At 38.3% G+C, this 27,618-nt stretch overlaps 1 protein-coding gene across 2 annotated transcripts in view; it reads left to right on the forward strand.

Moving 5' to 3' along the window:
• The first annotated feature begins 2,855 nt into the window (after nt 1-2,855).
• NUBPL (NUBP iron-sulfur cluster assembly factor, mitochondrial) overlaps nt 2,856-27,618 on the forward strand; it is a 243,748-nt gene continuing 218,985 nt past the window's right edge. For both annotated transcript variants that reach the window (XM_070358699.1, XM_070358700.1), the window contains exons 1-3: nt 2,856-2,992; nt 3,555-3,702; nt 7,412-7,446. In XM_070358699.1, the coding sequence (XP_070214800.1) occupies nt 2,885-2,992; nt 3,555-3,702; nt 7,412-7,446 (291 nt within the window). In that variant the 5' untranslated portion in view covers nt 2,856-2,884. The remainder of the gene's footprint in view (nt 2,993-3,554; nt 3,703-7,411; nt 7,447-27,618) is intronic.

Raw genomic sequence — 27,618 nt, forward strand, 5'->3', positions numbered from 1 at the left:
AGCTGAACTTTACTATAGACTAGAAGCAGGAACCAGAAAACTGTTATGAACCAGTACAACTGTCCTCCCTTCCTTCTCTGGACACATGATCTCTTATTATCTGCTTTGTTTTTCTTTCTTGGCATTGGCTTTTTCTATTTCTCTGTGTACAAACTAGAAAATGGTCACTTTAGTCATACCAGTTCAAATGCAAACTAAGATTGAGTAGCATCTCCTATGTTTTAAGTCCTCTGGGGAAAGAATATGATTGGTCCAGTTTTGATTGTATGTCAGTCTTTAATCCAATTTGTGACCATGGGGATGGGTCAAATGACTTTGCAGTTCTTAGGAGCTGAGCAAGAATACTCTTTTGAGAAGGGGCCATGGGTGAGTATGTGTCTGTATGGCAGTGGTTATTGAAGAAGAAATAATAGACAGATCTACTACTCTCTCGATATCCGTAATCTGAGGAATGTGTTAGTTGTTCAGTCATGTCTGACTTTTTGTGACCCCATGGGCTGTAGCCCACCAGGTCCTCTGTCCATGGAATTCTCCAGGCAAGAATTCTGGAGTGGGTTGCCATTCCCTTCTCCAGAGGATCTTCTTGACCCAGGGATCGAACCTCGGTCTCCTGCATTGCAGACAGATTCTTTACTGTCTGAGCCACCAGGGAAGCCCAATCTGAGGAAAAGATAAATCAAATTAACCATTCATTCATTCTATAGACATTGGTCTCAGTTTTCTTCCTCTTATGTTTCTTTCAAAGAGTGTCATAACATTTATGTAGTTTCCCAAATTAATGAATTCTATACCACCAATAAGCATCACAATAGCTAATATTCATTGAATATTGTACTATGTGATAGGCATTCTATGTACATTATTTTAAGTTCAATCTCAAAACAACTACAAATAAGTATTATCTATTTTGTAGATAAGCAAAGTGAAATTTGGAGATGTGAAGTCAAGCTTTCAACATCTCTTTTGGATTACTGCAGTAATCTGCCATCTCCCTGCCTCTGAACTGGCCTCTCCAATTCTTTTTTTGCCTGGCAGTCACAGTGGTATTTCTAAAACGCAACAGATTTGTTATGTTTGATCATGCTACTTTCCTGCTTAAAATCCTTATAAGATTCCCTCAAGATAAAGTCCAAATTCCTTCACAGGATGTATAAAACCTTTTATGATCTGGGCAGCCTTTACCTTACCAACCTCCAGCCTCATCTCTTTCAGTCCTGTACCTCACAGTCTATCCTCAAGCCACACAGATTATTTTCAGTTCGTAACAATTCATTTCTTTCCTCTGCACAACAACCCTGTAGTCATTATCCCGCAGACTCCTACACATTACCCATAGTCAGGATTCAACTTAGATGTTACGCTATTCAGAAGCCTTTTCTGACTGAATTTGGTACTCCTTCTTTATACTTTTGTATCACTCAGTGATTTTCTCTTATGCTTATCAAACCATGCTGTAATCGTGTGTTAACTTACTCTGTCTCTTGCATTGGATCGTAAAGTCCTTGAGTGGAAAGATGCAGTATAGTTTAGTTTTGAAAACCCTAAGATTAGGGTAGTGCTTGGTGTGTATTTGTTGCTCAATAAATATTTGTTAAATGAATAAATCTGAGAGAGGTCTGGAAGAACTTACAAAGTTACCTGGAGAGAAACAGATATTCAGCATTTCTTGTTTAGTAAATGGATTATTCTGACAGCTATTTCTCCTTAACTATATACTTTTGGCTTATAATTTATAAAAATTGAGCAGATACAAATTTAAAAATTGAGAAAATTAACCATAAAAACATATCACAAAATAATAAAATAAGAAAGTGATATAAAACAGTAACCTAGGAGTGTTAAACTTAATGTAAGATAAAGAAGACTGAATGAAGTAACAAAGTTTGAGACTGGGGAAGAAAAAGCAAGGAATTGAATTTTTTTCAGCGCCTTCTAAATTGAATGGATTTTCCCCCCGGTAATATCTGATTTAATTCTTAGAATAATTCTTTGAGGTTGCTATGCTACAGTTGCATTAAAACTAAAGAAATTAAAGATCAGAGTAAAATAAACTGAATGATTATACAATAAACTTTCTACAGATAGAAAGCAAATGAAACAAAACTCAACCATAGAAAATATGGGGTATATGTGAGGATAAATCACCCTACACCCTAAATGATCCTTTTTTGGGGTCTCTGTATCAGCTTTCCAGCTTTCTTTCCTAAAGTGATTTCCTTCACTCTCATCTGCTTTGAATGTATGGATACATCCTTCCTTTTACCAGGATAAATTCCATCTCCTCTTTCAAGCTTTGTCTCACTCAAGTTGCTTCTTGAGTGAAATTTGTTTCATTAGATCTGGTTTTTGATTTAGCTAAACTTTTCGGAGCCTAGCAAAGCACTGATTTCTCTTTCAGAGAATTATAAGCACACAGCAGGAAAAACCAACACAAAAGAGACTATTACTATCGATCACTCAGGAGAAAAAAAATCCTTAATAGTGGCAGTGTTTAAGTGACTATATTCTGCGCTGTGAGAACACCTGGAGTCATTTTTAACTTCCACCACTCCCTACTTCTTAGTCGGGTCAGTTTTCTAAACTTTCTAAATCTCAGTTTTCTTATCTACGAAAAGAGAATCGTATTGAGTCTCCTACTTACTCCAGAACTTCTGTGAGGAGCAAATTAGAGGATATACGTGAAAATATTTCACAGACGTTTGGTAAAAGGCTACAAAATGTTTGTACCTGGCTACAGATGAGACCACGACAAGTTACGTTCCTGGGCTAAACAAACTCAGAGGCTAATCGCTAGGGAATGGAAGCGGAGCGTTGCTACGGGACGTCATCACCCCGCGCCAGACGCGACGGTTTCCGGATTGGGCTTCAGGCAGTATTCCGCGCCATGGGGGTTTGGCGGCGTTTGCTGGTGTTTGGTGGAGTGTCGCTTCGGGGCTGCGGCGGGGTCCGTGTCCCACTTGGGGGAAGCCGACTAGTGATTTGTCGGCGCCAGGTCCGTGTTGCTGCAGGGCAGGTGGAGGCGGGCGGGTCGGAGATGCTGGGGCGCCAGGGCTGCAGGTTCCCTGCAGGTGTTCTGCAATTGTCTCTTGCCAAGAACTCACTTCAGTCCCTCTTGGGCCCCCTCCCCTGCTCAGTGAGACCCCAGTTGTCTGGATGTGCCCACTTTCCAGGCAGGCCCCCAGTAGGACCAGGGCGAGGCATAGAGGGATGTGAAATAGACGGTTAGAACATGGATGTGTGGCTTGCACATGCTTTCTTAGTGTTTATTTAGAAAATAGGTTAAAGAGAAGGAAAACACGTGGGGGATTTAGCTCCGTAAAGAGGGAGATTGTTTACTTGCTATTTTTAACGCCTGGTAAATAAATTCCAACTTAAACAATGTGTCTCTGCAGTTTTTATCAACAGCTATTTGTAAATAACACTAAAGACCTAACTAATGGAGATGAGCAGAATTAAAGTAGAAAAGAAAGCCCTGTTAGTCGCAAATACCTCATTGTTTAACCGCGTAATAATGGAGATAGCTTATTTTAAAACTGTTTTTTCTTCTTCTCAAGTTCTCTGGCGCTGAGAGTGAGACCCTAAAACAAAGAAGATCACAAATCACGTCTCGAGGACTTCCAAAGCAGAAACCGATAGAAGGTGTTAAACAAGTTATAGTTGTGGCTTCTGGAAAGGGTGGAGTTGGAAAGTCTACTACAGCAGGTATTATAGGATATTCTCATTTTGAGTAGAACTTTAGGCCAACTGGCAAGTGCACAATATTAAAGTTGTAGTTTTGTTCTTGAAAAAGTGTTTGTGAAGTTTCTAATAGCTGGTTCCTTAGTATGAGGAGTTGGTAGAGACTGAGGGCTTAGATTTTGGAGTTAGGCAGAACTGGATATGTTGCCAGGTCTTTGACTCCTTGACCGAGGAAAAGGTAGTCAGGTTGCCCATCACATCTGCAGTTTGAAAGTGAAGTCGCTCAGTCGTGTCCGACTCTTTGCGACCCCATAGACTGTAGCCTACTAGGCTTCCCCGTCCATGGGATTTTCCAGGCAAAGTACTGGAGTGGATTGCCATTTCCTCTTCCAGGGGATCTTCCCAACCCGCGGCTCGAACCCGGGTCTCCTGCATGGTAGACAGACGCTTTATCGTCTGAGCCACCAGGGAAGTTCTCTGATCTTCAGTTTACTTAACTGTAAAGTGACAATGATGATAATCTTTTTCATAGGGTGGTCATGCAAATTAAACTAGTTAACCACTTAGCCCCCTGTCTCCTACATAGTAAGTACTCAACATTTGATTGTTATTATTTTTAAAACATTTAGTAAGTTTAATATTAAATTTATTTCTGTTTTTTTAATACTAAATTTATTTGTTTTATTTGCGTTCTTTTCTAATCTTTTTCAGTGTGCATTGAGCTAAGTAGTTGCAATGAGATTGTTTACATTATTGTGACCTATTTTCATTTAACCATAACAGTTTTCCAGCATTTATAAAGTCAAAATAGATCTAATATTTGAAAATCTTTTAATTATTTAAAACATTTAATCTTTAGATCTTTATATTAATATACTGGAACAGAGGATTTTTTTTTGGTGGAGTTTTCAAATTGATTATAGATTTCATTGTGACTGAAATGCTGCTTTCGGAACCCATAAAAGAAGTCCCACTAGAAATGTAAGAGGTACCATCCAGGACTAATGAACAGGTATTCCCAATTTTTTTCAAAAGAAACTTTTTATTTCTAAAAAAACTTTCAGTATAATAATGTAAAAAGGTAGCTCCCCTCCTTCCAGTTCAACAGAGGCAACTTGTATTATTAATTTGAAGTCATAAATCTCTCAAGTTTTGTTGCATCACTTAAAATTTTCAGTCATTTTAATAGGAATGGCTTAATTCAGATCTTTTTCCAATCTATCCTTTTTGCAGTTGATTAAAAAAATAACTATCCTTATTGTATTTCATTTTGTTAGTTTTGACATAGTTCCTCACTATTAAGATCTTGTATATATCATGTATTTTTTTTTCAGCTTTTGACTCATATTTCTGCATTTTTTCAAATTGAAGTGTAGCTGATGTACAGTATTATGTAAATTCCAGGTATACAGTATAGTTCACAATTTTTAAAGGTTATATTCCATTTATGGTTATTAAAAAATACTGGATCTAATCCCTATGTTGTATAGTATATCCTTATAGCTTATTGATTTTATAATAGTAGTTTGAACCTCTTAATTCCCTACTCCATCTTGCACCTCCTCCCTAAGATCTGTAAAGTTTTTTTTTCCTCAGATATTAATCTAAACTTGGGGCATATATGTACCTTAAAATCACTTAATTCCATTGAAACCAGTGACATTTTGAAATAAAAAGGGCCAGGTACAGAGTTCTGTGACTTTCACTAGAGATCCTGTGTCTTGACTCAAAGCCATATTTGGTAATTCCTGGATACAGCAGTTCTGTAGTTGTATAACCAGGTATAGATCCAACTATATAGTGTTATTAGCTTAGTTTTTCCCCCCCATTTTGACCTGAATGTATTGTGGAAGAGTTTTTCAGATATTTTGAAGAAATTAAGATTTAACAAGAATTGTAGTTATGATAGATTCCTACTATACTGTTTGATAGATACCATATTATTATTTAAAATGGTTAGTGATTGTTCTTAATGAATTTATGCTGTATCCTACACACTCTTGCTTTCTTTCCTAGGGACGTACAATCTATCTGTTTGATATTTTGTGTGTAAAATTTGGAAGCTCTTAGTTTTCAGTTCTAGAATCCACCTCTACTTGTGTTTTGAAAATTAAGGTTTCAAAAAAAAAAATACCTGTTTTCAGTGGTGTGAATCCTTTTGCAAGCTCTGTGTTTACTTGGTTTGGTTAAAGATGGAAGGCATTTTCATGATAATAGCCATAAGTTCTTTGGGTTTTGTGCAATATAATTTGTCAAATCTGTAGGCTAGCACTTATTTAAAGCAAATTTATTTATTGTTTTAGGTTCTAAGATCATCTAATGCTATGGGCTGTGGCAGCATTTAGACAGGAAAATATATGAGAAAATGTTGAGTGTGTGACATACGTGTGCTTTAGTAAGCATCCCTTCCTTGTTTTCATCTTTGTTAGCATCATACCATCTATCTCAAATAATTGATCTATACTTTTTCATAACTGCTCTCTCTGCTTTAGAAATAGATTATTTCTATGTAACTCTGTTGGCATTATATTTCTTTCCCTTATACATATTTATTCCAATTCCAAACTGTCTCAAAATATTTCCCATCTGAATATGTGCTAGAAATATTTTGGATTAGAATGAGGACCTTTGATTAATGCAAACATGCTCTTAGATTCTATTGTGTAAATGGAGAAAGACCCTCACATTGAAATGAATTACTCTGCCTCAAAGTTGGATTATGTTTAACCTACAGTATACCTGAAATTCAGAATTATTTTATAATTTATGATTTAATGATTAAATCAAATATTAAACATTAATAATGATTTAATAATGAATTGTCAAGTGCCATTCCCTAGGCTGAGGACTTTACACTTTGATTTGATTCTCACAACAGTTATGAAATAGGACCTCATTTTATTGAGGAGGAAACATACTTGGGGGTAAAAATACTCAAGATTGTAAAAGACAAGAGTGGTGACCCTGGGGTTTGAACCAGGTCTGCCTTGAGAGTTTATGTTCTTAAATACTTCAAAAGAAACAGTATTGGCATCATCTGTAACATTGTCCGGTAAGGAATTATCATCCACAGTATGAGGGTCTGTTTATCAGTTTGGGAATATATTCTTTTTGGACCTCTTTCTCATCTCAGATGTAGCGTATCTCACTTGCTGGGTTAACAGTGGTTTTGGGGCCTACTGCTTTCCCTGTTTATGTCTGAGATTCACTATTAATAGGCACTTTTGGGAAAATGTTTCATTGTCTTACCTTTTTCCCTTTTTCCCTTCCCTTTCCTCACTGGTCCAAGCTTTCAGTTATGTGGGTATTTGTGAGTTAGAGTGTTTGGAATTCCTGTATTACCTGCATTTATGTTTAAAAAACAGTAGGATCAGCTCCATTTTTATTTATTAAAAAGTAATTTTTCTGCAAAGTATTTTTTGAAAATAATTGAATGATATATACATTAATATGATTAAAATATTTAATGGATTATTTAAACACAGTTGTAACATATGATAAATGGATTATTTAAAGTTTTGAGGCAGGCATCTGTTGCTTATGCTGAAATGTTACTTTCCTTTATGTCTTTTTTACTTTCTATAGTCTCTCCATGTCCTTGTTTATTTTTTTAATAAAGGATTTATATTAAAATTTTACTTGCTTTGGTTATTACATTGAAAATATTAAAAGGCAAAATAAATTCTGGTAGAAGGAAAGTTACTAACTTTAATTACTTCTTTGTTTCTTACAGTGAACCTTGCACTTGCTCTAGCAGCGAATGATTCGGTAGGTATTTATTAATAGAACTACTAATTTATTAACATTTTTAAGTCAATGATTTAGAGCATACTGATGTTTTTCATTTACTCTTATCAGGGGCTGTATATTGTAGCTCTAGTTATTTGCATGTCTTTAAGGGGCTAAAAAATCTGCCATAAGTACTGGTTACATTTAATAATGGTGATGAAAATGAAAGGAGATTGCTGGTCAAGGAATTCAGGTAGCCTCTAGAAGTTAGAGAAGGCAAGAAATGTTTTTTTGTCCTTAGAGCCTCCCAAAGGTATGTAATCGTGTCAGTACCTGAATTCTAGCTCATTGAAACCCATTTGAATTTCTTTGATAATTTTTCACAGTAAAAGTAGGAAACTGATACAGGAAGTCAGTTTTCTTAAGTCCTTAAATTTCCAAAAGTGTCTTTATTTTACCTTCATATTTGCTAGTTTGACTAGATGTAGAATTCCAGGTTCACGATAATTTGCTCTCTGAACCTTGAAAACAGCTTTCCATTTTCTTCTAGCATGCTAATAAGATGTCTGGTGATAGTTTGATTCATACTGCTTTGTAATAACCTGTGTTTTTCCCCTTGAGGCTTTTATGAGTTTCCTTTATGTCTTTTAAATTTAGAAATATCACAGATATGGTTGTTGGCATTATATTTTTTTTTACCTGTTTGGAAATTGGGCAAGCAGTACAAGGCTTGAGTCTTTTTCAGCTTAGGGAAAATTTCCTCATTGATTACTTTTTGTGATGTGCTTGTTCTTTCTCCAGGAATCTATTAGGTAGATATTGATTGTTTATGCTTGTTAATTTTTCTCTCATATTTTCCATCTCTTTGTCTTTTGCTCTGTGTTTTGGAAGATGTCTTATGCTATTTTTCACACTGCTATATTAGGTTGTGGTTGTTATTTAGCTCTTTTTATTTTTAATTTGGAAATTATATTTTTTCTAGTTTTTCAGCACTGTTTGCCTATTTTGCAGTTGCTTTTCCTGATCACTTAAAAAAATGGTTGTACCATTAGTTTGAGTCTCTCCGAGGATGCTAATTAGAATTAATAAAAAAGATTCCTTTTAATGATCTCTATTTATTTAGCATGGTGGTTCTTATAATGTGGTCCTCTGACCAGCAGAATGAGCATCAAATACCTGGGAACTTGTTAAACACATAAAATCTTGAGCCCCAGATGTACTGCATCAGAAACCCTCAAGGTGGAATCCTACAGTCTGTGTTTTAACCAGCCCTCTAGGTGATTTTGATGCATGCTAAAGGTTGAGCCACGGAGAAGGCAATGGCACCCCACTCCAGTACTCTTGCCTGGAAAATCCCATGGATGGAGGAGCCTGGAAGGCTGCAGTCCGTGGGGTCGTTGAGGGTTGGACGTGACTGAGCGACTTCACTTTCACTTTTCCCTTTCATGCATTGGAGAAGGAAATGGCAAACCACTCCAGTGTTCTTGCCTGGAGAATCCCAGGGACGGGGGAGCCTGGTGGGCTGCCGTCTATGGGGTCGCATAGAGTCGGACATGGCTGAAGTGACTCAGCAGCAGCAAAGGTTGAGCCATGCATCTAGAATTTTTTAGAACTCTAAATTGCTAATGCATTCTTTTTTGTTTTCTTGTGTGATTATTTTTAATTTAGTTTTAAGCTTTTTTTGTTTGTTTGTTTGTTTGGTTTCAATGTGAATTTGGAATAGAAGAGAGATACTCGTGTATGGTTAGGCAACTTTATTGAAATAAAATCCAGTACTACTTTTTAAAGAATACTTTTTATTAAAGCACTTAGTTACCTTGAAGAAAGGACCCCATCTTTCTTAAATTAGGGAGGAAACAGGAAAAGTTCAGTGGATAGGAAGGTAAGTAAATTCATAGGTGTGGGGATCTTTTAATTTGGATATCATTTCAGCCAAAGCTTTGAGTCATAACATAATGTGAAGTAACCATGTAATAAATGATCTAAGGATGAAAAAAATAGTTAAAAGGGATTGATTCCTTCATGTCAGATGTTGCTAGTTTTTTAAAAACTTTATTATTTATTTTCATTCATTTATTTTGGTTGTGCTGGGTGTTAGTTGCTGCTCACGGGCTTTCTCTAGTTACAGTGAGCACCACTCTTTGTGGTGCACAGGCATCTCGCTGCCTCTAGGCCCACGGGCTTCAGTAGCTGCAGCAGACAGGGTTACCAGCTGCGGCTCGAGGGCCCCAGAGCGTGGCAGGCTTCACTAGTTGTGGTGCGTGGGCTTAGTTGCCCCACAGCCTGTGAAATTTTCCCAGACCAGGGATCAAAACATGTCCCCTGCATTGGAAAGTGGGTTTTTATCCAGCACACAACCAGAGAAGTCCTAGATGTTGCTAGTTTGGTGAGATGGTAGCTCCGAAATTTCTGTTTTTCTGTTTGCTTCACCCCACCCCCACCCCCACCCCCTCCTTCAGGCATGAGAGCAGCTTCGTCTTTAATGGTCTAGATGTATGACAGGGAAATTGGCCGCAAGAAAGGAAAAGCAATGTTTTTCTCTGGGCCACTTTTTCAGAAAGCATTTTAGTATCCTTAAGTGTCTTTAAAGACGTTGTAGAATCTTCCTTAGGCAGGGCTTCAGTATTCTGTTGAGTTTTTTTTTTTTTTTTTCATTTCTTGATTTTTTTTCTTTAGCAATGTTAGTATAGAACTTAGAAAAAAGAAAGTCAGGAAATTTGAGCAGCATGCTGTGGAACTCAAAGATAATCAGACATAATGCAGTATTTTATAGTTGGTTACTGTCTTGTCCTAGTTAATTAGTTTGCATGTATTTAAGAAAGATTCATTGTATATAGCTTGATTAACAGTGTTTTTGATTTGGGAGCAACATGTTTGACTTAAACTGTGATCTGCCGGAGGACTAACTGCATATAGAAAAGAAGATAGATCATATATAAATATATGATTTATATATATATATGGCATAGTCTTATAATCTGTATTCCCCAACTTAAGATTTTAGTAATATTGCATTTATTTCAAGGACATGTTTGGTCTATAGGGAAAACTCAAGATTCCTCCGAGGCCTTCTCATTGCCTGAGCTGATATAGATGGCTTATGTCCAGGGACATTTATTGGGGAATGGTACTAGGGTATGTTGCTTTGGGGCTTAAAATCTCCAGGCATGATGGTGTCTTTGGAGCTGATCTAGTGATTCATTCCCATGGAGTCTTAATTCCATGGAGCTTGTGTTGTAAGAGGGGTCTCTGACCCGCTTACCCTTTAAGCCAGCTTTGCCCAAGACCTTGCTAACCGTTTTCTCCTTTCTTCTTTGGGTTGCCCTTTTTCAGCATCGCAGTAGGAAGATCTAATAAGGCTTGTTTGTTGGCTTAGAGGAAACAGGTCCAGAAAGTTATTCATTTTACTTACAATGTTGGTCTTTATAATCTCTAAACAGGGTTATATAAACCCCAGGGGATATGTAAGATAGTCATTGGAATGTGGAATTTTTCTTTATGTTGTATGAATTTTTATCTTTTAAAATTTATGTTTTTTGTATACACTTTATAATTTATAGTAAATTAGTATAGTGGCTCTAATAAAGTCAACAGATGTATTAACATGTATTGAGGTTGTATACCTAAACATTTTTCACCGAGTGGGGTACGTGGTCAAAAAAGTTTGGTTGTCACTGGCCAAGGCAAAAGAAAATTTCTGAGCTGGATCATATGCCAGTTCAAAAGAAGACTACTTTATAGCTGGAAATAAAAGCCTTAGAGGAATAGGGTGTGAATTTTCCCTGCCTTTTCTTTGCCTTTTGTACTTTCCTTTGGGGAGGTGGCAGGTAGTGTTACAGGGCAGAATCTGGGATCCTGTCACGTGTACCATGCATTTAAATATTCACTCCTGTGGTATATTGGAGCTGGCTCGTGCTAGTTGTGAGAACTGTTAAATTTTTAAGAATTTTCCAGTTGATATCCTGTTGTTAGCTCAAAATAGGCCATGGTGGGAGTATTTAATTAATGAAAATAGACAAATACTGAAAATTAGACTTCCCAGCTCACCCTGGGCCATTGTTAAACATTTTCTGGCACAACACTGATTATACGTATTACCAATCATATATTTTAGTCTTTCTTTTTTCTATCTTCTTAACCACTTTTATTATGGATCTCATTCTTCTACAGTGTAAATTTAGTGAACAGAGAAGCACTGAAACTGGAGAGGGGAAGGTAAAGGTCACCAGAAACCATTGATAAGCTATGTGATATTCCTAAATCAGTTCACTTCAGTTCATTTTAGTTCAACAGACATTTAGTGAGCACCTCTAACACTCACTGTCAGACACAATGAGTAATATAAAGAAAAGTAAATATGCCTACTAAGACTGCATTAACAAAACTGTTTTGTGTGTGTATATATAATTACGTAAGTGTATATATGTCTCTTTGTGTATGTGTGTGTGTATTTTGGTGATGGTAATTGTTTCAGTTCAGTAATTGTTTCTTCTGTGAGTGGGACAAAGTGTGCTTAAAGCAACACTTAATAAGGTTTTATCGTAGTTTGTTTCAGAGTAGGCACGCTGTGCATTCTTAAAAGTTTTATAATCTAGTGAAGACAAGAGGAAGATAAATGTCTTAAAATGATGACCTGTGTTCAAGGTCAAATATAGTAGTGTTTCTGTCCAAGACAACTAGCTTTTATTTCAGAGAAAAGCCGTCTTTTTTTCATAGAGCATTTTTGTGAACATAATTATATTTGCCTTTCACAGAAACCTATAATGCAGTACACTTAGTATTTATCAGTTTTACAGTCTTTATTGATTTTGCCCTATCCTTGTCACATTTCATCAGCCAGCAAATGTCCTTGTCTCTGCAATATTTTTCCAGTATGTATCTTTCTCTTTTCATTGTTCCCACTCTAATTAAGCCTCATATTACTTTTTTTTGGCTCATTCATTCATGTACACCTCAAACAGTTACAGAGTGCCTACGCTTCCCCAAGAACTTTGCTACTTTGGAGAATATAGAAATGCATGAAATACAGCCCCTGCCTTTAAGGGCCTCGCAGACTAGGAGACTGCTGCAAGCACGTCTTACCTGCCCAAGCACAAATCCATTCAGTACATAATGCCAGATGCAGCACATCTTACCTGCCCAAGCACAAATCCATTCAGTACATAATGCCAGATTATTCTTACTTGAGCACCATTGGAACTCCATTTCACCCTGCTCAGAGTCACTCCTGAATGCCTTTGGTGAGCTTCAAGATCTTCTGTAATCTGGCTCCCATCCACCTTTCTGGGTTTATCTTCAGCTCTTCTAGACAGTCCCTGTGCTCTGGCAAATCTGGGTTACTTGCTGTTGCCAGTTTGGGCTTGACTATATTATGTTCTTAATAGCTTACAGTGTTTCTTCTATGTTTCTACTGGAGTGTCTCTACATTTTCTTCAGCTTTACAGGTCTTCTCCTCCAGGCTGCGATGCATGGCTTGAGCTGGTTATATTGTGCCCCTAGAGTACTTCTCAAGGGCATTGAGTGATGACAGGCATCCAGGGTATCCTCCTCTTCATGTGCACCCGCAGACTGCATTCTGATGCACACTGAGGCACTGTGTGAGCTAGCCTGCCCTGAGAGGTACTTAGTGACGTGCTCCCTGAGTTCACTCCCAGTGAGGGTCTTTCTTCCATCTTGTGAAATCCAGTAGCACTATTTATTGTTACTATTATGTACCTATGTAACCATTCTGGTAATTTTATATAGCAAATAATAAAAATAACATTTATCGAACATTTGTTATACGTCAAGCACTGTTCCTCATTATATGTTTCTTAATTCATTTATTCTTCATAGCAACCATATGGGAACAGATACTGTTATGATCCCTGTACATAATAAGCAGAGGCAGCTGGAGGCTAAGTACTTTGCCCAAGCTCACCCAGGAAGTAAACAGCAGAGCCAGGTTTGAATGCCAGCCTAGATCCTGTGCCCTTAGCCTATTTGTTATACTACGCCTATGATAGCTGGATTCTTATGATTCAGAACTGTGTTGTCTTCATTCTTGGCTATTGACTTAGGAAATAGACAACAAATGTTTGCTACATGGATGAATCAAGTGTATATAGATGGGTTTCATAGTATATAAGTGCAAAGTTTTGTTTTGCATTGTTTTTTGAGGAGTGGTGTGGGATGGGAGGGCTTGTGGCTTAGTGGGCTGCATTCTATTCTTTTCCTGATTCTTAAATGATAGTGTGCTCCATCATTCTACTTGGCTCTCTTCTCATTTTATACTGTCCAGTAATCTCATCTTTCCCCACTACCCCAGTAACTACCCATGTGCCCTGGATTCTAAATGCATTAGCAGCCTAGATATCCTGGGTGCCAGACCTGGCTATCTCACCTACTGTAGATGCCCACTTGAGTGCTTTACAAACATTCAGGCTCAACATGTATAAAACCAAACTCTTCTTTCTTGTAATTGTCTTTGTCCTGTGACAGTCATGTGGTTCCCTCCCACCTCCAAATCAGATACCTGTTCCTGCTGCTGCTACCACTCAAAGCTTTCTGGAGTATGTCTTCTCATTTCATTCCTTAATGCCATATCTTTTTCAGACCTTTATTATGGATCTTTCATGAGGTGATTTCAGCTGTTTATTTTCTCTGCTATGATGCTTTGAGGACAGGACTAGTACTTCCCATATTATTTGAGAGGTCTGTTTCCTTGTTTAATTTCCATGCTAGTTTAGGAAGCTTTTTGGGCCAAGGATCTTGGCCTTATTCCCTTTTTTTTAATTCTCAGTCTCTAGTCCAGTGATGGTATATAGAAGGCTCTTGGTAAATGTTGGTAATGACAATGGAACACGTTAAGTGAAGAGTGGTTGTGAATATATATACTAATATGTTTCACATATGTAGATTCTAAGTGTTGGATAAGCTATCTATGATTTGTTGAATGCTAAATTATGCCCCTTTCCCCCCTGAGCAAATGAAATTGAAATCTAAATGGGATAATGTGAAGTGCTTAGCACAATGGCTGATACACAGTAAGCTTTAAATTACTTTTTAGTATTGTAGCTAAATAAAATTTTTTTGCAAGTAATGTCTCAAAAATTGATATGCATTTTACTTAATTGACTATTAACAAAAACTTAAGTTTTTACTTATTTTTCCATTGCTACAATGAATCATTAAGTAGAATTTTAATTGGACTGAAAGATGGAAAAGGAAGCAGTATACTCTTCAAAGAGTTTGTATTTCTTTGGTTATTTTTTTTTCCATTGATGTTTATCTCAAAATATTTTTTTTTCCATGATTACATAATGTCTTCACACTTATTCTTTGCAGATGTACTTCTCTATTTCACAAAATTATTATGAGAGGCTCTTAAACATAATTAAGATTGTCTTAAGTCTTTGAAGTTCTGTGATTATGTTGGAAAAACTGGGAAGTTTTAGTTTGAGATTTAAGTTTTGGTTTTTGAAAAGTTCATTGATCTTGGAAACAGAACATATGTACTGCCACTTAAAACACGATGATTTTCTTCATTAATAGTTATGTGTATAGCAGTTAACAATCCAGCTTTTTGGTGGCAAATAGACCTGGGCTTGATTCTGGCTCTGCCTCTTGCAGCCTGTATAACTTTTGCCTGTACCTACCTCTTAAGGCTGTGAGTATTAAAGGAGATAATACGTATATAGCACTTAGCACAGTGTCTGGCACATTGCCATTCAGTTGCCTCTGATTCTTTGTAACCCCATGGTCTGGCATATAGTAAATGCCAATAAGAGCATTAGCTGTTCTAGTATTCTAAATTCCAGCCTGGACACATTAACTGTAATATTAGTTATAATGTGAATTTGGATTAAATATGAATGAAACTCTGTTTTTCACAGTTCATAGGAAATCCTGATGTATACTACTTAGCTCATATTGGGGATTATCTTCTCTTTAATGCCAGTCTTGTAAAGAAATTACAGTATATTAAAGCAACCTATTAATTTTTTTTTTAATCATTGCTTGGTAGTATATACAACATACACATTTCTTATAAAAATATTTTGTTTTGTTAATGGTTAGCCATTTTGGAGGAAGGGTGCACTATTCATGTTCAAAGTATAGATATTTTAAAGCTGGAGAGGAAACTCGGACAAGAGATCTGGAAGGAACAATTGCAAAATCATTTTCCCTCCTTTTTGTTCTTCAATTCAAAAGTAATTCTTGGTAAGAAGAGTGTTTTTTAAGTGAATTTGAACTCACACATTTTGACATTTACTGAGGAGAGACTCAGAGGATATATATGTAACTAGAGCAGAAATCTTAATTAAAACTAAGAATTTGTTTTAGGATAAGAAATGGATTTATTTTAGTAGTTATAAATAAATTTATAATGACTTTCTTACAAATATTTGATAATTGTGATCACTACACATATTCATACATATTACATTCATAGGGGATTATCAGTTTATAATCAATGAAAAGAATAAATAGATTTCCAGTGAGGCACTTTTGTCTTGGACTTCCCTGATAGCTCAGCTGGTAAAGAATCCACCTGCAATGCGGGATACCTGTTCGATCCCTGGATTGAGAAGATCCACTGGAGGAGGGCATGGCAACCCACTCTAGTATTGATGCCTGGAGAATCCCCATGGACAGAGGAGCCTGGTGGGCTGCACTGCATGGGGTCCCAAAGAGTTGGACACAACTGAGTGACTAAGCACAGCAGAGTACTTTTGTCTTATTCCTTCATATATAGGTTTGTTCATTCATTCTTTTATAAAAACATTTGTTGAGGGCCTGTCATCTCCTAGGTTCTATGCTTGACATGGGAATTCAGAGCTGAAAAAGCCCTACCGCTGTCCTCATCTTAGTTAATTTACAGCCTAAGTGCCTGTTTGGGAGATTGTTATTTCAGTTGGAGCCGGGATCTCTGTGTGACTAGATGATTTTTGACTTGTCTCTGGTCTACTTCTCTTCTCATTTGCCACAAATGCTCTTCCAAATATTTCCCATTTTCAATCTGTCTATCACATTCCACATTTCTTCACCCTGAAAGGTTGTTGTTGAACCACGCAAAGACGTCGGGATCCTTGGCCTCTGGAGGAGAAGAATTCAATCCAGGGCCAGAGACGAGGCTTGATCGCTCAGAGCTTTTGTGTAATAAAGTTTTATTAAAGTATAAAGGAGATAGAGAAAGATTCTGACATAGACATCAGAAGAGGGTAGAAAGAGTACACACTTCCTAGTGTTAGCAGTGGAGTCACATACTCTCCAGTGAATCCAAAGAATGTCTGCTGCTAAGTCACTTCAGTCGTGTGCGACTCTCTGCGACCCCATAGACGGCAACCCACCAGGCTCCTCCGTCCCTGGGATTCTCCAGCCAAGAACACTGGAGTGGGTTGCCATGTCCTCCTCCAATACATGGAAGTGAAGAGTGAAAGTAAAGTCACTCAGTCATGTCTGACTCTCAGCAACCCCATGGACTGCAGTCCACCAGGCTCCTCTGCCCATGGGATTTTCCTCACCAGACCTGCTCCCATAATTTACATTTTAAGATAACAGAATTAGCCAGAAGGTTTAATCCAGAGACTGTCCTCAGGCAGGATACATTATTGTTAAATGATCCTAAGGAATGTAGAGGAAAAAAAAAAGTTTGTCCTTTCTTCCTCCTTGAGAATTCCAGACCCCTCTCTCCTTGGGGACCCCTGGACTTCTTATCAACCTGCGTAGGAAATGACTCTCTCAACCCCTAGCATGTGATCTTGCCTCCTATTCAATTTGAAAAATGGACTTTTCCTTGGTAACTTGTTTACTGTCCTCTCCCTGTATCATTTGTATCTTCCTGTGATCATCATGATTACGTTCCTCTCCTTCCTCAGGGAAAGAGATTTCAGACCCGATACCTCTACCTGGACTCTTGATCCTCCATTTTCTGTCTTTTCTAGGATTTGACTCATACATTCCTTTTGTTATCTTCAGTTTATCTTTACTCATTCTTTCCCCGTGGTCTAGAGAGCTCCTCATCTCACTCATACACATCGAAAAGTATGAATGTGTATTTGTTGGGTGAGTGAATGAATCAGCAGATCTTCGTTAGCCCCTGGGTCCCCTCAAGCTTCTGCCCCCTCCGACTTTCTGGTTACAGCCATACTTGAGAGAGTTGTCTACACTTGCTGTATCAGTTTACCCAATTCTCGTTTGCTTCTCGACTTCTGTAATTTGACTTATTACTATGCTGTTGAATTTCCTCTTGTAGTTATCAACTATCTGCCAAATATATATGCTGTGTCCAAATTGCTTGATTCTACTTGATACCCTGCTACATTTGATACTGCTGACCACAGTGGCTGACGTGTTAGAGAATCTTTATTTGTTTGGCTTTTTTATCATTCTATCTTGATTCTTCTCTCTTTCTCCAACCCTTTCAGTTTCTCTCTAACTTTTCATATTGCTCCATTCCTATTTTTTAACATTTTTCTCCCTTATACTTAACATGCCTTCCCTTTGTCTTTATATACTGCTTCTTTGTCATCTGTCTCTTTTTAAAAATCCAGAGCTTTATTTTCAGTAGTTTGTTCAGCATCTCCATTTGGTGTTCTACAGATCTGTCAGATTTTAATCATTGGAATGGAACTACCGTAATTTTCTTCCTCTCCTGAACCTTCTGTTCCTGTATTCTTTGATAAATCACTTATATGCTACCATTACTCATGTCAGTTATCTATTGATGTGTAACAAACCACCCTAAGCTTGGTCATATAAAGCAACAACTATTTTATTTTGCTCACGGTTTCTATGGGACACAAATCTGGCTAAAGCATAGGTGGGATGGCTTGACTTTGTTCTACAACATTTGGGGCTTCACCAGGGAAGATTCAAATGGCTGGGGACAGAAATTATCTGGGACTCTTCATTCATATGCTTGGTCCTTAGACCGGGATGATTTGAAGGCTGAGCTTAGCTGGGATTGTTGATTGGAGTACCCTGGCTTTTCCATATCACATGGGCTTAATCGCAGCATGGCAGCCTCAGTGCAGTTGGACTTCTTATGTGACTGCTCAGAGCTTTGAGAGTTAATGCCCCACTGAATGAGGAGGAAGATGTATGGCCTTTTGTGATCTAGTCTTGGTCATCAGGCTGGGTTCTGGTTCTGAAGTACTCATGTGCTTCCTGGATTCAAGGGGGAGGAGGCATAGACCTCACTTCATAATGGGAGGGGTACTAGTAAATATGTGGCCATGTTTTAAAAATATCACACCACATCTATTGGTGTCCTAATTTAGAAACCTTGATATTATCTTGTCTTTAGTTTCTTCAATCCCACTCCACTTTTATATATCTGTTACTAAGTGCTGGCCTTTTTAAATTTGTAAGTATCTCCTTTTCTCCATTATCATGAACATATGTAAGACTTTTATTACCTTTCACTTAGGAGTTTTCATAACCTCTTCAGTTCAGTTCAGTTCAGTCACTCAGTTGTGTCCGACTCTTTGCGACCCCATGAATCCCAGTATGCCAGGCCTCCCTGTCCATCACCAACTCCCAGAGTTCACTCAAACTCATGTCCATCAAGTCGGTGATGCCATCCAGCCATCTCATCCTCTGTCGTCCCCTTCTCCTCCTGCCCTCAATCCCTCCCAGCATCAGAGTCTTTTCCAGTGAGTCAACTCTTCACATGAGGTGGCCAAAGTATTGGAGTTTCAGCTTTAGCATCATTCCTTCCAAAGAAATCCCAGGGCTGATCTCCTTCAGAATGGACTGGTTGGATCTCCTTGCAGTCCAAGGGACTCTCAAGAGTCTTCTCCAACACCACAGTTCAAAAGCATCAATTCTTCGGTGCTCAGCTTTCTTCACAGTCCAACTCTCACATCCATACATGACTACTGGAAAAACCATAGGCTTGACTAGACAGACCTTTGTTGGCAAAGTAGTGTTTCTGCTTTTGAATATGCTATCTAGGTTGGTCATAACTTTCCTTCCAGGGAGTAAGCGTCTTTTAATTTCATGGCTGCAGTCACCATCTGCAGTGATTTTGGAGACCCCAAAAATAAAGTCTGACACTGTTTCCACTGTTTCCCCATCTATTTCCCATGAAGTGATGGGACTGGATGCCATGATCTTTGTTTTCTGAATGTTGAGCTTTAAGCCAACTTTTTCACTCTCCTCTTTCACCTTCATCAAGAGGCTTTTGAGTTCCTCTTCACTTTCTGCCATAAGGGTGGTGTCATCTGCATATCTGAGGTTATTGATATTTCTCCCAGCAATCTTGATTCCAGCTTGTGCTTCTTCCAGTCCAGCATTTCTCATGATGTACTCTGCATGTAAGTTAAATAAGCAGGATGACAATATACAGCCTTGACGGACTCCTTTTCCTATTTGGAACCAGTCTGTTGTTCCATGTCCAGTTCTAACTATTGCTTCCTGACCTGCATATAGGTTTCTCAAGAGGCAGATCAGGTGGTCTGGTATTCCCATCTCTTTCAGAATTTTCCACAGTTTATTGTGATCCACACAGTCAAAGGCTTTGGCATAGTCAATAAAACAGAAATAGATGTTTTTCTGGAACTCTTTTGCTTTTTCCATGATCCAGCGGATGTTGGCAATTTGATCTCTGGTTCCTCTGCCTTTTCTAAAATCAGCTTGAACATCTGGAAGTTCACGGTTCATGTATTGCTGAAGCCTGGCTTGGAGGATTTTGAGCATTACTTTACTAGTGTGTGAGATGAGTGCAACTGTGTGGTAGTTTGAGCATTCTTTGGCATTGCCTTTCTTTGGGATTGGAATGAAAACTGACCTTTTCTAGTCCTGTGGCTAGTGCTGAATCTTCTAAATTTGCTGGCATATTGAGTTCAGCACTTTCACAGCATCATCTTTCAGGATTTGAAATAGCTCAACTGGAATTCCATCACCTCCACTGGCTTTGTTCGTAGTGATGCTTTCTAAGGCCCACTTGACTTCACATTCCAGGATGTCTGGCTCTAGGTGAGTGATAACCTCTTAATTAGTCTTTATTATCTCTCCCACTTGAATTAAATAGTGATTCCTTACATTGACTGTAGGATAGTTCTTACTACATACAGGTCTATGTCCAAATTGCTTAATTTAGCTCTTAAAGGTTGGTGGTGATGGTTTAGTCACTAAGTCGTGTCCGACTCTCACGATCCCATGGACTCTAGCCCGCCAGGCTCTCTGTCTGTGGGATTTCCCAGGCAAGAATACTGGAGTGGTTTGCCATTTCCCTCTCCAGGGGATCTTTCTGACCCAGGAATCAAACCCAGGTCTCTTGCACTGCAGGCAGTTTCTTAAAGGTTGTGTCTACCTAAATTTCCACTCTGTGATTGACTTTGCTTCAGCTTCTCCTTTGCATTAGCTGTCTTCTTTGTTTTGTTTGCCCAGTTCCTTTCATTCTTCAAGTCTCATGTTGGCAGTTTTCTTCCTCTTCTAAACCTCCTTCCTCTCTAAAGCCTTTTTAGTGGCTTCACATAATGTCAATGTCACTTCTTTCTCATTGGTTCATATGGTTATCTCCTGCCATTAGAATGACCATAACTTTCACAAGGTCAGGGACTATATCTTAAATCATCTGCCACTATTGCCTGTCCTATTATATACTCAGTAAATGCTTGCTAGGCAACTGAAAACAAATTTCACTTTGGTCAAATTCTCTAAATATTTGAATGAGTTACTGGACTTTCTAAAATGTCTATAAAATTACCAAGGAGTCATTTTTGTCTTGGGAGAGTTATGCTCAGAGAAGCTTTGAAGTTAGGGAGTTTATATTCTGTGTGTCAACATTTTATTTCAGTTAAATCATATACAACAAAACCAAAAACCTTATACTTGCAATATTATCATTGTGTGCCAGAATTTAGGGAAGTGAACAAGGATTAGATTTAAAAGAAGCTTTGATAAGATTAAAGCCTGTGAGAATAAAGTTGAAACCAGAACAGTATTGTTTTCGTTTGAAGCATTTGAAAGTTTCAGTTTTGGCCTTGAAAAAGTTCACGTTACAGATTTTGTTCCAGCCTATTTCTGTTTGGTCGGGAACATGTGATGCTTCGCTTTTGGCAGCTGCGCTGTGTGAAAGGGCTGGGGTCAGCACTGCTGTGCAGAAATGGGTCAATGAGCGTTCAGATGAAAGCGAAAAAAACTTTTAGAGTCTTTATTTATTGTTGGTGTAATAAGACAAAATAATTATAAGCTTGAACCTCTTACTGTCCTTACTTCCTCCTTCATCTCTCAAATGCCTTGCCAAATTAACCACATCAACGAATTTTACAGAAAATGGATTGCTGTTTTAAATAGTTCTTTAGCTATTATTCTTAAGAAGCTTCTTCAGAAAGTCTTTCTCTGTTGTCCTCCAAAAGGACATAAGTCTCCTTTGTATGTCTATAAAAGTCTGAAATGGCCATTTAAGAGAGCAGGCAGCATGTTCTGCTTGAGTGAGTGATAAAGTACAGTAACCACCTGATTTTCAGCTGAGCTGGAAGGAAGAACTCTATCCTGCTATTTCTTTAAAAGATGATTTTATCACTGTCAGGACAGATAACAAGCTAGGATTTTTTAAGAGCAATAAATGACAGGTTGGTTTATCACTTGTGGCTTTTAAACAATGTAACGTTCTTAAATTAAAGAGAGAAAGTACTCAGGTAATCTTGGGAAGCAGTTTCCATGCCCTGCGTGGGAATATGGTTGCTCTATGTTTAGATTTTTCCTGAATAAGATAAGACACATATGGTTTCTCCAAACCCTGGAACAGCCTTGCTCTCAAATTTGTGCTGGAATGTTATCTGGAATGTGATGGGGCTCTTTGTCAGTCACCATGGAAACTGACCAAAGCTCTATCTAGTCCTATTCTTTGGGCTATTTGGGGTGACTTAAATAAAAGATGACCAGCAAATGTAATCCTATTCCCCACATATATATTTTCTTTAAAAGTTATTAAAGATACAGCTTACTAAGAGAGAAAAGGGTATCTGTATCCTATTTTTATTAGGCTACTTAAAACATTCTGTGCAGCTGAAGACTATTCTGGCCAAGGAACATTAATGAAAACGCTCATTTTGGATGGGCATAATTCCATTGGTTTGTGATTTTGTCTTTTGGCCTCTGTGCTTATATATGCAATAGAATAACAAATGCTGAATTTCCATTTACTGCTTAGTGATGGAGAGGGACTTGTCATAGATTTTAAGTCATGTGTATTATATTATATGGTTGCCAAGTGAAACGTGGTTTATGTTGTACAGAGATGGACGAGTTAAAGGCATCTGTGAGCAATTAAGATAATTAAGTATTCAGGTATTATAGACATCTAATAGTACATCTTCTGAAATGACCAGTTTGTAGCCAAAGTTAGGGAGGACTTTATATTTATGGTAATCCTTAGAAGTCTGAGCTTTGACAGTCTCTTTCCTCAGTGGGAGACTGGTGAGCAGAGGAGTATGATCTGAACAGAGACTATGGGGATTTGCCTGATGCTGACAGAAGAGCCTTTTAAAATTTTTATTTATTTTTAAATTAATTTTTATTGGCTGTAGTTGCTTTGCAGCATTGTGTTCAAAGTCTTTTTTAAATAGTTAATTTTAGAAATTGAGGTGAAATTTACACTAATAGTGTTAAGAGCCACACTGCCTGCATTATTCCATATTCAAAGGTTTATTCCGTTTTCAAGGTCAGACTCAGAAAAGGTAAAAATGGAAACTTGAATTGTTGAGGCTCCTCTTGGTTATTTCAAATAACATGATTTCCTTTAATGTTCAAAACAGTCTATCTATAGGAAATTAAAATACTCAATGCTTCTACAGATAGAGATACTTTGAATCATTCATTCAAGTACTTACTAAGTACTTATGTATTGAGTACTTTTCTGGGTCCTGGAGATATAATGATAAAAAAGTCCACAGTCCTGTTTTAAAGGAGTTTACAGTCTGGTGGAAGAGATACAATAAATAAATATATACTTTTAGGTAGTAGCAAGAGTTATGAAAGATAATAAAACAGTGTAAGGAAACAGAAAGTGATGGGAGGTGCTGTATTAGATTGGGTTGTCAGGAAGGGACTGTCTAAAGATGTCAGAGCAGAGACCTAAGTAAATTGAAAAACTGGGCCTGGGGAAGAGCAGAAGCCCTGACATGGACTCCACTTGGATTGTTTAAAGAATACCAGGAAGGTCAGTGTGTCTAGAGTGGACCAAGGGAGAGGGTGGCAGGGTCACGTCATGCAGCCTTATAAGCCATGGTGGAACTCTGAACTTTTTTTCTGAGTATGATGTCAGTTTTAAACCAGGGCAGTGACATGATCTTATTTCCTTTTTAGAAGGATGCAGCTGCATTGTAGAGCATAGACTATAGGGGAGTAAGAATGGAAGCAGAGAGACTTGCTAGTAGCGGTTGCAGGAGTTGAGGCTAAAGATGATAGCTTGCACTGTCATCTGCCTTGGTGGTAGCTATGTGCTGTGCTTAGTCATTCAGTCGTGTCCGACTCTTTGCGACCTCACAGACTGCAGCCCGCCAGGCTCCTCTGTCCATGGGGATTCTCCAAGCAAGAATACTGGAGTGGTTTGCTATGCCCTCCTCCAGGGGATCTTCCAACCCAAGGATTGAACCCAGGTCTCCCTCATTGTAGGCTGATTCTTTACCATCTGAGCCACCAGGGAAGCCCAAAAATATTGAAGTGGGCAGCCTATCCCTTCTTTAGGGGATCTTCCCAACCCAGGAATCGAACCAGGGTCTCCTGAATTGCATGTGAATTCTTTACCAGCTGAGCTACCAGGTAAGCCCTTGGTGGTAGAGTTAGTGTTAATTAAGTACTTGGGTCCGAAACCCATCACTTGAACTATATCATCATCCCGAACTGAAACTTGGGATTTGGGAAAATGGTCTTATATCAAGTAGTACATTTTTAAGATTGTGATAATGGAATGCATGTATTTTAAGACTTATCCAAATTGCTAAAGCCGTAGAGAGTTAAAAAAAAAAGACATTGGTTTTAAATGTTCTAATTGGTATAGCACATTGGTTTTAAGCAGTTGTCTACTTGTTACTTTATTAGCCATTTCCCCATACTTTCTTTGGCTTAAAATAGTGGAAAGCTTCGTTCTTTTGGAAGTTCTCTAAGGAATTAAAAAAAAATCATGTCAGGATGAATTGGGTACTGACTAGAATGGTTAATTTCCAAAAGTTACATAGCATAGAAATTCTATCATGGTAGGGACAATTTGAAAATTAATAGATGCTGGTGATAATAGGATAGAGGGGGCTTGTTTATGAACAGAGTATTTTAGTGAGCAAATGCCAGCTGTGCATGACTAAAGGTGGCATTCATCCAGGCAAAGGATGTTTTGGGGGAAATTTGTGTACTTTTTTTTTTTAACAGCAGAGAGACTTTTTTTTAGTTAGACTACTGGTCTCTTTACTTTTACAGAGGATTAAGTTTCAAAGGAAGGATTGGACCACTCTGGTGGGATGAGGTGGTGGTGGAGGACATATTTGGAATCAGAGGGATGTTTGCAACAATACTGGGCTAGAATTTCCCTAAATACTATATTTCATAGGCATTTGACCAAATGTTCAAGGGCTAAATCTTCATATTACTTGTTTTCCTCCATTTAATGAGAATGATTGAGCTTAATTAGCTCCCAATTTTGTATTTACAGTGGTCACACCACAGAGCTTGTGAATACTTTGACAAACTTTTTTCCCCACATTATAGTAATAAATAATACCTGTTTTGAGCATCAGATCTTTTCAAAAGTAGTTTGGTAGTAGAAATTGTTTTTGTAATGGAGAAAAAAGGACTAAAGATTGTTATAAGTAGTCAAAAGAAAAAGGGAAATATAAGAGTCTGCAATACGTCTTTTTAAAACTTTTTTGACTGTGCCACACAGAATCTTGTTAATAGTTCCCTGGCCAGGGATTGAACCCATGATTCTTGCAGTAGAAGTGCAGTCTTAACCACTGGACTGCCAGGGGAGTCCCTGAAATGTTGTCTTTTTACAAAAAGTATTTATTAATTTATTTTTTGGCCACTCCATGTAGCTTGTGGAATTTTAGTTCCCTGACCAGGAATCAAACCTATGCCCTATGCAGTGGAAGCTTGGAGTCCTAACACTGGACCTCCAGGGAATGCCCCTGAAATGTCGTTTTTAAAGGAGGAAATTAAAGTCAGGAAAGAAGAGACCTGCCTGGAAACAAGTCCTGTAATTGCAACTTGAGGAATCCACCTTTGACAGAATCCCCTGCAAAGCTGCTACTTACACTTATGGTCCTTGAATTAGGGCTCTGACATTTTCATATTTGCCATGGAAATGATCGTGATAATAAATGATGCTTTATTTTTATACTTGACTAGATAGAGAATATGGAAGCCAGATGTTGTTTTAAGTGTGTATCTTCTGAGACTGCAGGGACTGTAACATAGGCAATAGTAAACTGAAGGCAGCAGAGTGGGTGTTGCAGAAGCTGGTAGGGCAGGGGTGGGACAGATAACCTCTGGTTTTTCTTGGTAACTCTTGGTTTTGGTTCTGGCTAGGTTGACTGATTACATCACATGGACTGTGGTTTTCCGATTGATGTTGTGAAACTGGAGAACCCAAGGCATTCCTTTAAAGTGTGTTTAACTGTCTGCTTTATGTCAGACTCTATGGTAGGTATTTTGAATAGAGTGGTGAATAAGACAGTTCAAGTTGTTTATTTACCTCTGTGCTAAGTACTGCAAAGGAGAAATCCTGTTGTTAGGGAAGCATGTAACAGGATGCTGATCCTAATCTGAGGGCTCAGGGAAGACTTCCCTGAGGGAGTAACAGCAGTTATATCTTCTTTCCAACAACCACCATTGCTCTCTTTCCCAGTACTCTGTTCTACTTTATTTTTTCCAGTTTCAGTTCAGTTCAGTTCAGTCACTCAGTCATGTCCAACTCTTTGCGACCCCATGAATCGCAGCACACCAGGCCTCCCTGTCCATCACCAACTCCCGGAGTTCACCCAGACTCATGTCCATAGAGTCAGTGATGCCATCCAGCCATCTCATCCTCTGTCGTCCCCTTCTCCTCCTGCCCCCAATCCCTCCCAGCATGAGAGTCTTTTCCAATGAGTCAACTCTTCACATGAGGCGGCCAAAATACTGGAGTTTCAGCTTTAGCATCATTCCTTCCAAAGAAATCCCAGGGCTGATGTCCTTCAGAATGGACTGGTTGGATCTCCTTGCAGTCCAAGGGACTCTCAAGAGTCTTCTCCAACACTACAGTTCAAAAGCATCAATTCTTCGGTGCTCAGCTTTCTTCACAGTCCAACTCTCACATCCATACATGACCACAGGAAAAACCATAGCCTTAACTAGACGGACCTTTGTTGGCAGACTAATGTCTCTGCTTTTCAACATGCTGTCTAGGTTGGTCATAGCTTTCCTTCCAAGGAGTAAGCGTCTTTTAATTTCATGGCTGCAATCATCATCTGCAGTGATTTTGGAACCCAAAAAAATAAAGTCTGACACTGTTTCCACTGTTTCCCCATCTATTTCCCATGAAGTGGTGGGACCAGATGCCATGATCTTTGTTTTCTGAATGTTGAGCTTTAAGCCAACTTTTTCACTCTCCACTTTCACCTTCATCAAGAGGCTTTTTAGTTCCTCTTCACTTTCTGCCATAAGGGTGGTGTCATCTGCATATCTGAGGTTATTGATACTTCTCCCGGCAATCTTGATTCCAGCTTGTGTTTCTTCCAGTCCAGCGTTTCTCATGATGTACTCTGCATGTAAAGTTAAATAAGCACGGTGACAATATACAGTCTTGACGTACTCCTTTTCCTATTTGGAACCAGTCTGTTGTTTTCCAGTTTAATAAATGCTATTGCCCCCAAATTCTTACTTTTCTTCTTCCTTCGTGTCTCCTTTTCCAACTCCCCTAACCCATCACCCCCATTAGAATGAAAACTCCTGGAGAGCAAGGACCTTTGTGCCAGAAAACCCTGAATTGAAAGGAACACGGAGAGGTAGATGAATGTAAAAAAGGCCAGTGAGGTGGCAGTCAGTATGAGAGGGAGAATAGCAGCCTTGGAGACCCTGTCAAGGATTTTAGAAGTTTAGAATTTATCCTAAGGGCAGTGGGAAGCAGTTATGAGCAGGGGATAGAAATGTTCAGATTTGCTTAAACATTCCTTCACTGTTGCATGAAGAATGGTAGAGATGTTAGAATGGGCCCAAGAGACCAATTTAGGCTATTATAGTAACCTA

This window comes from Bos mutus, chromosome 21 (genome assembly GCF_027580195.1).
Source record: "Bos mutus isolate GX-2022 chromosome 21, NWIPB_WYAK_1.1, whole genome shotgun sequence".
Taxonomy (NCBI): Eukaryota; Metazoa; Chordata; class Mammalia; order Artiodactyla; family Bovidae; genus Bos; species Bos mutus.